The 12,578-nt window shown below is 35.9% G+C and overlaps 1 protein-coding gene across 3 annotated transcripts in view; it reads right to left on the bottom strand.

Moving 5' to 3' along the window:
* LOC132032496 (uncharacterized) overlaps positions 1 to 12,578 on the bottom strand; it is a 55,584-nt gene that overhangs the window by 27,586 nt on the left and 15,420 nt on the right. For all 3 annotated transcript variants that reach the window (XM_059422138.1, XM_059422132.1, XM_059422123.1), the window contains 2 exons: positions 6,467 to 7,935; positions 1,783 to 2,046 (listed from right to left, as the gene is read on the bottom strand). In XM_059422138.1, the coding sequence (XP_059278121.1) occupies positions 1,783 to 2,046; positions 6,467 to 7,935 (1,733 nt within the window). The remainder of the gene's footprint in view (positions 1 to 1,782; positions 2,047 to 6,466; positions 7,936 to 12,578) is intronic.

The following is a 12,578-nucleotide window of genomic DNA, read 5'->3' as shown; positions in this document are numbered from 1 at the left end:
CATTATTTTCATATCCGTAATAGTGCGAAAAGAAGGCCCGGCTCCAAGTTGTTCAAGAATAGTGGCGTTGAGTTTCTCAACCCTTTGACTTAGGATTAGTCAGTTCTATTTCTCGATGGGGCGGGGAAGGCATATAACTCAGCGGTAGAATGTCACCTTGACGTGGTGGAAGTCATCAGTTCGAGCCTGATTATCCCTAAGGGTAATAATATGGACGAATATTGGGTGGATTAGATCCCTCTTTAAGTCGGATAGCATGATCACGACTTCTATTGGGTGGCAACCCTTTCATTTCCTCAAATAAAGTTCCAAATCTGGGTTAGAGTTCCCAGCTTGCTGAGACGCAATTCTGCCTTTATCTCCTCTCTCAGGCCATTTATAAAAATTTCCATCAAAACCGTATCATCAGCATCTTTCAAGGGTGCTGAAAGTAATTCGAGATCTTCTCTGTATCGGGCCACGCTTCCAGTCTGTTGCAATCCTATCAAAACCTCATATAAGTTCCCTAATTGTGATGGAGTAAATCATTGGAGTATGGCGAAACACATCCCATGTGACACTCGGCGTTCTTGTCTCCCACCATTGGAACCAGTTTAGGGCTCTACCTTCAAGGCAAACAGCAGCAACCTCCAAGTTATCCTTGTTATCAATGCCATTGAAATGAAAATAATGCTCTGCTCGGTTAAGCCAACCATATGGATTATCACCAGAGAATGCGGGCAGTTCCAGTCTTCGAGGACGCGTTTCATCACGAAATTGTGGCTGAACTTCTCGAAATCCATCTCCTCTACGATTGTTGATGTTCTCTGCCATCACATCTGCATCTTTAATTGGATCTTCCTGAACCACTGATTTTCCTTTCATATGTTGAAGAATTTCAGCGTCATGTTCATCTTTTTTTTGCATCCAGTCCCGTAACTGCCCCAGGTAATTACGTACTGAACCAATCTCCTCTTGTACTTCGTCCATTGTCTTCTCTAACCCTTCAATCCTCCTCCCCCCCCCCCCCCCAATTCTGGTTGAAACCATGAAGGCTCTGATACCAAAAATATTAGGAACCCAGAAACTTTGCTAACCTTATCTGTAGACTTCCAAACACAACACAGAAATAAGAGCAACACTTCAACTATTATTTACTGCCAACAAATAGAATAAGTTTTACAAATAGAGAAAGAACTTCACTACATCTAACGACCAAGGTTTTTTTTTTTTTTTTTTTTTTGAGAATGGTAATGTTAATGACCAAGGTATTTTGAGGAACCTTAACCTCTAAATCTGCCAGAGAAAATCCTACAGAAAAAACTACCCCTCTTTCCTAATTTTTAGTACAATATAACACAAAATAACTGCCTAAACTGCTAAGTAACTACTATGTAACTACTGCATATACATACACATTATAATTAATTAATTAATTAATTAATAGAACATTTACAATTAGCCTTATTTTCACCCTTTTTCCGGCGGTTATAGACCCTAGTGACAGCAGGTCTAACACATATTTACATGTAAATGTACGACAATGAACTTTTCTGTTTATACATGGTAACTTCTAATAGAAACTGGCTCAATTACATTGTGTTTTCTTTTTACCGAATAATTTCAGACAATCTTTTTATTAATAATCATTTTTAGACCACTAAATCTAGCATTTACTGATCAGCATCGAATTGTATCCGTAACAACCAAATCTATTCACATATTGTCCAGCATAATTAGCATTAGGCACGGAAGTATATAAGCATGATTAAGCACCAAGTAGAACAACAATGCAGTATGTACCTCTCAATGAGAACATTTTCGCAGCTGGTGCACGATGTGAAGGCATTGCAAGAGCTAAGCCTTTAGGATCAAACATGTACAAGAAGCCATCTGAAACAACTGATACAAAATCACTTATTGAAAAACAACTAAGCAATCCCAGCCCATAGTTCATCGTATCACCACGCAGACTCCAAGGTGGAAGAAACTGAAGTCCAGCTACTTCATCTCTACTTAAGTTTGCCCCTTCAAGGATGACAACTAGCGCAGGCCCTTGAAAGTCACCTGCAAAATAAGAGGTTTCTAGAATGAAGACAAGGGCATCTACGGTGCGTAAAATCTAGTCTGCTTACTTTCAAGAGACACAAAATGTATGAGGGGAGGTAGCACAGAAGTTATTCTTCAGAAAAGTTACAGAAGCAATGACACATGTTACAATGTACTTTAGTAATCCTTTAGGATGCCGGTTATTGGTTATGTTCTTATTGTGTTAGCAAATTATTCATGATCCGCATTCCAGATTTCTTTTCTTTCTTCCTCTTTTTTTTTTTTTTTTTTTTTTGGGTGGTGTGGGGGTTTCATTTAATAATTTTTTTTGCCTTTTAAGAAGTAACTCGATGGACAAGACTTAGGAATCCTATTTTGTCTAGGATAATAGGTATTAGAGTATTTCCCTTACCTTAAAATGGAGCTAGATACAACTTAGAATTCATTCATCTCGGTGGGTAGGAATTAGACTTTACTTTCTAAAGGCCACATAATGAGGGACCAAGATGACAATAAAAGCTACTACCCCGTTTCAATTTATGTGAGCCTATTTACTTTTTAGTCCATTTGAAAACAATGACCCTTTTTTTAAACTTGAAAACAATTTACCTTAAACTTAACTTTTTACCCTTAATGAGAAGCTTTTATGGCCACACAAATGTTATTGCATCTCTAAAACCAAGTTTCAAAACTCTTATAGCCCACACAAATATTATGCCATGTTTAAGACCACAAGTTTCAAAAAATTTCCTTATTTCCCTGAACTCCATGGCCAGTCAAACAGGTTCACATACATAGAAACGTAGGGAATCATGTCTTAGAAGACAGTAGAAGTAATGGTGAAGTTAATGATGTACTTTAGTAGTCCTTAAAAGCAGGTTCTTAGGATTTGGGTTATTTGCTAGGTTACTATTTGTTTAGATTATTTTTCATTATATGAAATCTAGGTGCTTTTCCAGTTATCTTATGGTACACTTCTTTCCTCATTTTTTTTTTTTTTTTCGGAAATTGGTAACGACTTGTACTCACAGTAAAATTCAACTTCAATTGAAGCTGAATTGTGATCTTTACAGCGAAAGTATAAGGAGAACCCAACAAAAACACTTTTTCTATTAAATCTACCAGGTCTCCTATTTTCTCCCACAAATTTTGTTTACACTTTTTTCCTTTTATAAGAGATATTTTATGGAAAAAGGTTAGGAATCCTAGTTTGTTGAGGATAATAGGTTTAAGAAAGTTTTTCTGCTTATAAATGGAGCAAGAAAAAACATTTAGTCATTCATCCTCTTATCTTGGATTTTTGCCACTTCTGAGATCTACAATGGAACTTGGGATTTCTTTGCTTCGTAGCAGTCTTCTATGGGCTTTTCATTCGTTTCCTTCAGATAAACTAAGGTTTTCATATGAATTGAATGCATAAGAAACTACTGTATTTCCTCCTGCATCACCACATTAATGTAGGAAAGAATTAATCAGAAAAAGCAATCAGAATAACTATGTCAAGGGGGCACAGCTTAACTGTAATGCAGAGTGCAAGAAATAATGAGAACATTTAGGAAGCTAGTAAAATATTTAAAATACGAAGATCAAAGTGCTAAATGGGCAAAAAAACTGTGCTAAATGGGCAAAAGAACTATCTTCTGGAAGGATGATTGGCATAAGGTTGGCAAACTGGAAATGCTCTTCCCAGACATATACAATCTTGTGCTTCACCAGCATAGGTCTATTGCAGAAGTATGGGCAACCCAAGGGTGGAACTTTACCTACAGAAGACATTTGAATGACTGGGAAACAGAAAGAGTGGCTCAATTTTTTAGCACAATTGAACAATTCAGTGGGCTTCAGACAGGTGAAGATGCTTTAAGGTGGCTGGGCAGTAGTAGTGGGTCCTTCAAGTTCAGTACAGCTTACAGAATGATGAATCACCCCAATCAACAACTAAACTTCTGGCCTTGGAAAACTAAAATACCACACAAAGTAGCTTGTTTTGTGTGGCTTTTGGCTAAGGAAGCAGTCCTTGCTCAGGATAATTTGATGAAGAGATGGATCCCATTGTGTTCCAGATGTTTCTTTTGTGGAGAAAAGGCAGAAACAGTTAATCATCTATTTCTACATTGCAAGATTACAGGACAACTATGGAGAATATTCTTAAACCTGAAAGGCATATCTTGGACTATGCCTGGTAAGGTGTTCAGAAGCACTAAAGAGTTGGGAGGAAGCAGGTCTGCAGGCAAAAGACAAGTAGATAGAGAATTGTCCCTGCTTGTATCTGGTACAATATGGAAGGAGAGGAACTCTAGATGTTTTGAGAATGTATAGAATAGCAATGCAGAAGTTCAAGCTGAATTGTATTTTGGTGTTATGTTTTTGGTGTAATCAGATATACTCAAATGATACTGTCTCTATCATTGATGTTTTAGATTCAATATAGTCATAGAACAGTAGATTTTTGGAGTTCTCTTGTATATATGGTTTCAGTACAACCCATGATGAAATATAGTTACAGTTACCAGTTTCAAAAAAAAAAAAATGCATAGTGTCTTTCAATGGCGATCAACAGTGTGGGTGAAAGCCCAGCATATTAGAGATGGAACTAGTTGGGGAAATCAAAGCCACCTTACAAAGTTTTTTAATGTGGTTGGTCACTCATAAAGCTTGCCTCACCCATAGCAATCTGCAGAGAAGGGGAATGACAATTTGCAGTAGGTGCTTTATGTGTAATAGAGGTGAAAAGCTGCAGCCACCTCTTTTTGGCATTTTCCAGTGGCCTGCCCAATCTGGCCATTATTCTTCAACTTATTCAGGGTACAATTCGTTATGCAATTCTCAGTCAAAGTGCTAGTGAACTGCTGGGGACTCAAAGAAATCAGTAAGCTATTGAAGAAGATTTGGAGTATAGTACTTGCTTGTGTATGTTGGGTTATAAGGAAGGAAATAAATGGCAGATGTTTTGAAGGAAAAACAGATACTGTACAGTGTACAGAAGCTCAAATACAAATGTTTGCGGTTGTTGACTTTTTGGTGGAACCTACAGGATGTAAAGGGTGAACATAACATGCTACATTTTATAGAAACTTTACAGCAATAGGTGTTTGTACAGGTTTTTGTATAGTGGAATCCTCTCTTTTTGTTTCTTTCTTATTCCTCAGTGTATTGCCTTTGCACTTTCTTAGTGCCAAGCTGCATTGCTAACATTATATTAATTAGAATGAAAAGAAGTTTCAATGATGAAACACAGAAGTAAAAGCAAGGTAATGGAATGCAGACACAATCCTCCGATATACAGAAGAGGAAAAGAACACAAATAAGAAACAGCAATTGACAGATACTATGCTTATAGCACATCTTTTTTTTGAAATCGCTATGCTTATAGCACATCTTTTACTACATTATCCTATTATCTTGCTGCTATTACTACTTCTTATTACCGTTTATCTCTCCTTGAGCCTGGGGGTCTATCGGAAACAGCCTCTCTACCCGTCACAGGGTAGGGTTCAGGTCTGCGTACACTTTGCCCTCCCCAGACCCCACCTGGTGGGATTATACTGGGTATGTTGTTGCTGTTGTTGTTGTTGTTGTTATTCTTATGCACATGCTAATGGCGTAAAGATCATCAGTGAAATTCCTTCCATTTCTCTAAGACAAAATCAAACATAAAAAAACCACCTCACTATCCATATTATTGTGCAGTAAGATGATCAGCCACCTACCTCTAAATGAGAAGGTATACTTAAGTCATCCGATCAAAATACTAGCCTTTAAAACTCTAGTGTTATTCTTGGTTGGTTGCAAAAGGTGCATGTCTCACACATGACAACCTTCAGAAAAGAGAAATTAACATATGCAATAGGTATTTACTTTGCGGACAACAAACAGAGGATGTCAATCATCTATTTCTCCATTGTACCTTCACTTTGCAGATATGGAGCTTCTACCTCAACATTATAGGGGTTAAATGGACAATGCCGAGGACAACGAAACAATTATTAGAGTGCTGGCACCTGCGAGGTCTAAGAAAGGCAAAGACGAATACTTGGAATGCCGTCCCTTCAGTCATCCAGTGGATTCTTTGGAAAGAAAGGAACAGTAGAATTTTTTAAAGCAAATCAGAATCTTTAATTAGCATTAAATACAGATGTATATCTTCTCTTTTTGTGGCACAACATGGCCCTTGCAAATGACATTGAATCTATGGTTGACTTTCTCAGCTCATTACATATGTCGTAATGCAGCCCTTATCAATTTTTACAGCAGTTACTTGTTGCTAAATGAATATACTTCCTTTAACAATCAAAAAGAAAAACTGCAGAGAAGTTAGAAGCCATACAGCATCTGGAAGGTGCTCCAAACTCAAGAAACGCACAGTAATCACATGTTTCTGCCCTTAATACCATCAGAGAAATAACCAATGAGTAAGAGGTTCAGAAAACTACATTACCTAGATTATGCTGCAGAAGGGACTGACACTGATGTTCTCTTCTGTCAAAAATCAGATGAAGCTTTTTCGCTTTGCAGCAATCTGCCAACTCAAGTAAGTCGTACAATAGGAAATCAGTTTTTCCATACAACTCCAAAAGTTCACATATTTTTGTGTAATCCATGCACGGTAAGTCTTTTGTCATTTCTTCACTGACTAATGACACACTTCGAAGTGATTGAACACCCAATCTTTCAGCAAGATTCTGGCTTATAGATGGATGAACAAGACGTTTTCCGCCAACGGTGTTGCTCTCCATCCAAGGAGCATCGTTATAAACAAGGTTTCCAGCACTCATAAGAACTCCAGAAGAATCAGGAAGTAATAAAGGAGTACTAGAAGCCTCAAACATTAAGCTGTCCATGTTGCAATCTGCAATTGCTTCAAGGACATGATTGACAAAACTCAGATGATCGGCAGACAGGGGGTATCCTTTCACATCATTTTGCAATGTTTGTAAAACATGGAAGTAATCAAAAACATCAAAACTGAGTCTAACACCTAACTCCACAAGCAAATCTCTGAAATCCGTTAACTCAGACGGTACAACATACAAGTAGGGGCTGAATTTCACAGGAGAATCAAAAGCAAGTACAGCAGGAGAAACAAAATCATCTCCTATCCAAACCCACCGAGCACCATCTACGGTAGACTTGAGAACCTCGAAGTCGTTACTACCAATAAATTCTTGCAACTGCGAATAAATTAAGAGCACCTGCTCCTGCAAAACTGAATCAAAATTAGGTGCTACATCTGAGCTTTCATTTACCTCCACATAGAATTTAGAGAGTCCAAGCAATTGTTCAGACAGAATCTCTATACTTGGGCTATCCATCCAACCAAGTTTATGTTGCAGATGCTCTGAACATTCACCGTCCAGGATATGCATCTTAGATGAAACCATCCACATCTGTGACTTGGGCCGAACATTAATTGGCATTGCAATTTTTCTTCGCGAGGCTAACCACGGCAATCCTCTGATAGGCGGATCTACAAGTACAGGACACCAACTGATGGATCTCAGTGCTGACCAAAATTCTTCTCCAGTCATATCGTCAATCCAGTTGCTGAGAAATGAAATAATTCCTGAGAGGTTATCAGTAACATCAACAGCTCCTTCACTAAGACATAACCCCTGAGAAGTTTCATGACCAATACTGGAGTCCCCGTCCTGTGATGCGAGCTTTGAAGCCACTGTGTCCAACAAGTAAAGCAACCTGCTACCATTCTTCACCGCTTCTAACTCTTCAGAATTATGTAACAATGCCACAGATGTGGCACAATCAAGCAAACCAGTAAAGCTTAAAGATTGCCGAAGCCCAAGGTTAACCAAAATCTCAAGAAACTCAGGACTAGAGAACTTTTCAGATGGAAAGAAGGCACCTCCATGCAACAAAATTTCCAGTTCCGGGATACGAGGATCATAAAGCCTACAGAAACATCACAAAAATTCCACAATCATATATGTCAGAACATACTCCACGTGTTATATATATATATATATATATAATAAGTGCCAAGGAGGGACGAACACAGCAGTCCCTCCTTGTACCCACCGCTTTTCAAATTGTACCCGCAGTGAATATTTGTACCAAAAGCTATATAACTTATACACTTTATTCAACTATTTTTATATCCCACGTAGACATATGTCATAATACTTAATATTTATTCCCTTCTCATGTATAGACATATGCACTTCAAATTTAATTCTCCGTCATATTTATTTCCTCCGTGCACTTTTACTTGTTCACTTTTGACTTTTCGTGTTCTAACTGAATATTTATTCTCTTCTTTTGTATAGACATATGCAGTTCAATTTTAATTCTCCTACACAAATTTATTTCCTCCATGCACTTTTACTTGTTTACTTTTGGCTTTTTACATTCTTATAGAAAAAAGTACCAAAAGTTGTATAACTTGTACACTTTATTCAATTATTTTTATGTCCCACGTAGACATATGTCATAATACTTAATATTTATTCTCTTCTCATGTATAGACGTATGCACTTCAAATTTAATTCTCCGACATATTTATTTCCTCCGTGCACTTTTACTTGTTCACTTTTAACTTTTCATGTTCTAGCCGAATATTTATTCTCTTCTCATGTATAGACATATGCAGTTCAATTTTAATTCTCCTACACAAATTTATTTCCTCCATGCACTTTTACTTGTTCACTTTTGGTTTTTTACATTTTTCTATTATATATAAGTCCCTTAAAGGGACGAACACAGCTTTAAACAGCTGTACCAAAAGCTTCACAGATTATACCCGCAATGAATGCTTATACCATAAGCTATATAACTTGTACACTTTACCCAACTATTTTCCTATCTCACGTGGACACTTCTAATATGTCATAGTACTTAATATTTATTCATTTCTCAAGTATAGAAGTATGCACTTCAATTTGAATTCTCGGACACATTTATTTCCTCCATGTACTTTTACTTGTTCACTTTTGACTTTTCACGTTCTTGCCGAGTATTTATTCTCTTCTCATGTATAGGCATATGCAGTTCAATTTTAATTCTCTTACACAAATTTATTTCCTCCGTGCACTTTTACTTGTTCACTTTTGACTTTTCACGTTCTTTAAGAATTAGTAAATCCCACGTGGATGTATGCTATAGTACTGAATATTTATTTTTTTCTCATGTATACACGCATGCACTTCAATTTTAATTCTCCGACATATATTTATTTCCTCCGTGCACTTTTACTTGTTCACTTTTGACTTTTCACATTCTTGCTGAATATTTATTTTCTTCTCATGTATACATATATGCACTTCAATTTTAAAGGGACGAACACAGCTTTAAACAGCTGTACCAAAAGCTTCACAGATTGTACCCGCAATGAATGCTTATACCATAAGCTATATAACTTGTACACTTTACCCAACTATTTTTCTATCTCACGTGGACATTTCTAATACGTCATAGTACTTAATATTTATTCCATAGACGTATGCACTTCAATTTTAATTCCCCGATACGTTTATTTCCTCCGTGCACTTTTACTTGTTCACTCTTGACTTTTCGCGTTCTTGACAAATATAATATGTGTGTATCCAAATTACTTGTTCATTTATAAAACCAAAATAAAATTAACCCTTTCTAATAAATATTCTTGAAAATAGTCTATTCGAGAGAGACTATGACAAATGTCTAAGTGGGATAAAAAAGTAGTTGATTAAAGTGTACACTTTATATAACTTTTGGTACAAATTTGCATTGCTATTGTTCGTCCTCTTTTCATGTTTAAAGTATTAAGATTGAAGGAAAACCTGTTTTTCTTCTTTGTCAATACTTTACTTATCTTATTCTCCTTTGCATTCTCTGATTATTGTTTCTTTACATTTATAAAGTGTATTACTTTATATTTTCATTTCGGAATTAAAATTTGGTGATTTACGATATAACATACTACATTTCTAATATGTCATATAATATTTATTCCATAGACGTATGCACTTCAATTTTAATTATCCGACACATTTATTTCAAAGATTTTTTTAATTAATTTAATAAAAATATTTTATTAGTTTTGCTTTTAAAAAATCCAATATATACAACAATGGTTCTTATGTTTGGATCTGAACAGTTAATTGATTGAGATGGATATCAACTTGTCGGTATATAAGATATTAAACAATTTAAAAGAAAAAAAATCTAAAATCAAAATATTAATTTTCTCCCACCTTCTTACTAATTTTCTTTTTCACATTGATGAACAACTTTCATTGCCATGACTATGACAAATTTTTAAAAATTATTTACAAAATACAAACCTTAAAGACAGGCTAATTAAAGTGAATAAACGTGTTCAGCCCGTGCATCGCATGGGCATATATGGCTAGTGTGTGTGTGTGTGTGTATATATATATATATATATATATATATACACGCGAATGAAAGTGTATTGTATGCAGATCACATAGATACGCCATATGAAATTTATATACGGTTAAAACTATGAAGTAAAGGTCGAATAGGACAAAGACTTTAAGCATTCGATGGATTTTAATAATCTGACAACAAGGTACCAAGTTGCTAACTAGTCAAAAGTATTTTTCCCAAATAAGTTGCAGTGAAGACATCCCTGCTAGTAACAGATTATATGTGTTAGATATACACAACTACAATAAAATATCAGTTACACTGAGTATGTTGATCATGTAACACAGGCACTTCATTTAGGTAGAAGTTACACCTCACAAAAACCAGAATTGTCACAACTGACTTGATGCTCCAAAGTGCAAATTGCAAAATAAAATTGACTTAATAGTTAATCTACTAAGCCTTTCAGCAAATATTTTCTTGGTTGTCATTTGAACAAGCATGTTTGAGCCCCTGTGGAAGTTTATGAAGGACTTTATAGCATTACCTAAAGTTGTACATTAATATTCCAAATTTTCTGAAACACTTATTTTTATTTATTTTTTAATTTTATTTTTTGGGAAAAAATTTTGACACTTATATTACATTAGTACTTACATTAGTACTTACCCTTCTGGTTGCCTTTCCCATGTTGTCCCAAGGTCTATTTTTCCAAAATTCGTTGAACGCCATCTACATCTTATATAGAAGTCAGTGATTTGCGGTTATCAAAAAATATAGAAGCCAATCTTTTGCAGTTTCCTACCCCCCAATTTGCTTTCTACCTCCACAACAGATAATAAACATGAACCCTACGGTAGGCCCAGATGTAAAGAATATCCATTCTCCTCAACAGTTGATTCCATTCATTCATAGAATTAACTTGTTTATTTGAGAAATAATATCCACAAGGAAACTGAATTCCTTCTTTTTTTTTTTGGGAAACAACTGAATTCCTTCTTAATCCATCTCTGTCCTATTTTATTGGTAAAATCAATCCGTTCATGAGGGTGAGGGAAAAGATTGAAAAATTCATGTGATATTACTCAAAAGAGACGGATATGATTGGAGGAACTGAATAAATCGGAGGTATATTAGTATCTCTAAGCAGGCATAGAAGGATGGATTCTGTGAAGAAACAAGAGAGTAGAGAAATATTTAATACTTGATGGTATGGTGAATACAAGGCACACTCATCTATAGGTGTCAGATACAATACACATGATTTTTGTCTAATGTGAGATAATATCCACCTTCCAACTTTTCTGCATCGAAAAAAGTATCCAGCTTAAGAGCTTAACTCTACTAATACTCTAATCTAGCGTTCTAACACGCCCCCTTAAACTCAAAGCGGTGGAACCACCTTAATTTTAATTGTTTTGAAAACGTAAAAAATAAATATCGTCAGAAAATGTCAGAAAGCTGTCCAAAAATTATAGTCACTGGCACCTCGCTGGAAAAGCTCTAGATGCCGGAACCTTTCCATGGTAGTTGCTGTAACAATTGTTGGAAAGATGCGCCCCACTAGAACAGTCACCAGAAGAACCTGGTAACTGTATTGAGGCACCATGCCGAGAAAAGCATAGTACGCTAAAGATATCACCAGACAGAAGCACAGTGCCACTGATACCAGACACCAAAAAAGCACGATGGTGCTGCTGGAACGATCACTGGGAAGAATCGCCGCTAAGTAAAATGGGAAACTAAAACTATTAACTATTGGATGCTTATAATCTATTTAAACCTGAAAATGCCAAGCTTATGCTGATTTTACTCCAGCTACCTTTTTCAGCTTATTGATTTTTAAAAGAAAATTGTTGTAGCAAAACCAAAAAGGACCGAGCATGTACCAATAATTTAATGTTAAATATAACTATACTACTGCTACAGATTATACCTTCTCGTAAGAAAATGACTCCTTGTCCAGCTTATATTTGTGAAATATGCTCTACAACCTAGCCCTAATAACTAAATGCTTTGCCCATAGTGTTACTTCCTGCATCATTTGGTGACCCATTCTCGGAGAAAATATACCAAGAACTTACCTTTCACATCGTTATACAATTGGTAGCATTACTTGTGCATAACAACTTCTGAGGAGAACTAATTTGACTAAGTGAAAAAAAGCAACTATTTGAGATCATCAAGGATTAAGTCATTCACACATGACATTAGCTAGTTTAGTG

Source organism: Lycium ferocissimum, chromosome 2 (genome assembly GCF_029784015.1).
Source record: "Lycium ferocissimum isolate CSIRO_LF1 chromosome 2, AGI_CSIRO_Lferr_CH_V1, whole genome shotgun sequence".
Taxonomy (NCBI): Eukaryota; Viridiplantae; Streptophyta; class Magnoliopsida; order Solanales; family Solanaceae; genus Lycium; species Lycium ferocissimum.
This window is presented reverse-complemented; position numbering and strand designations above follow the sequence as displayed.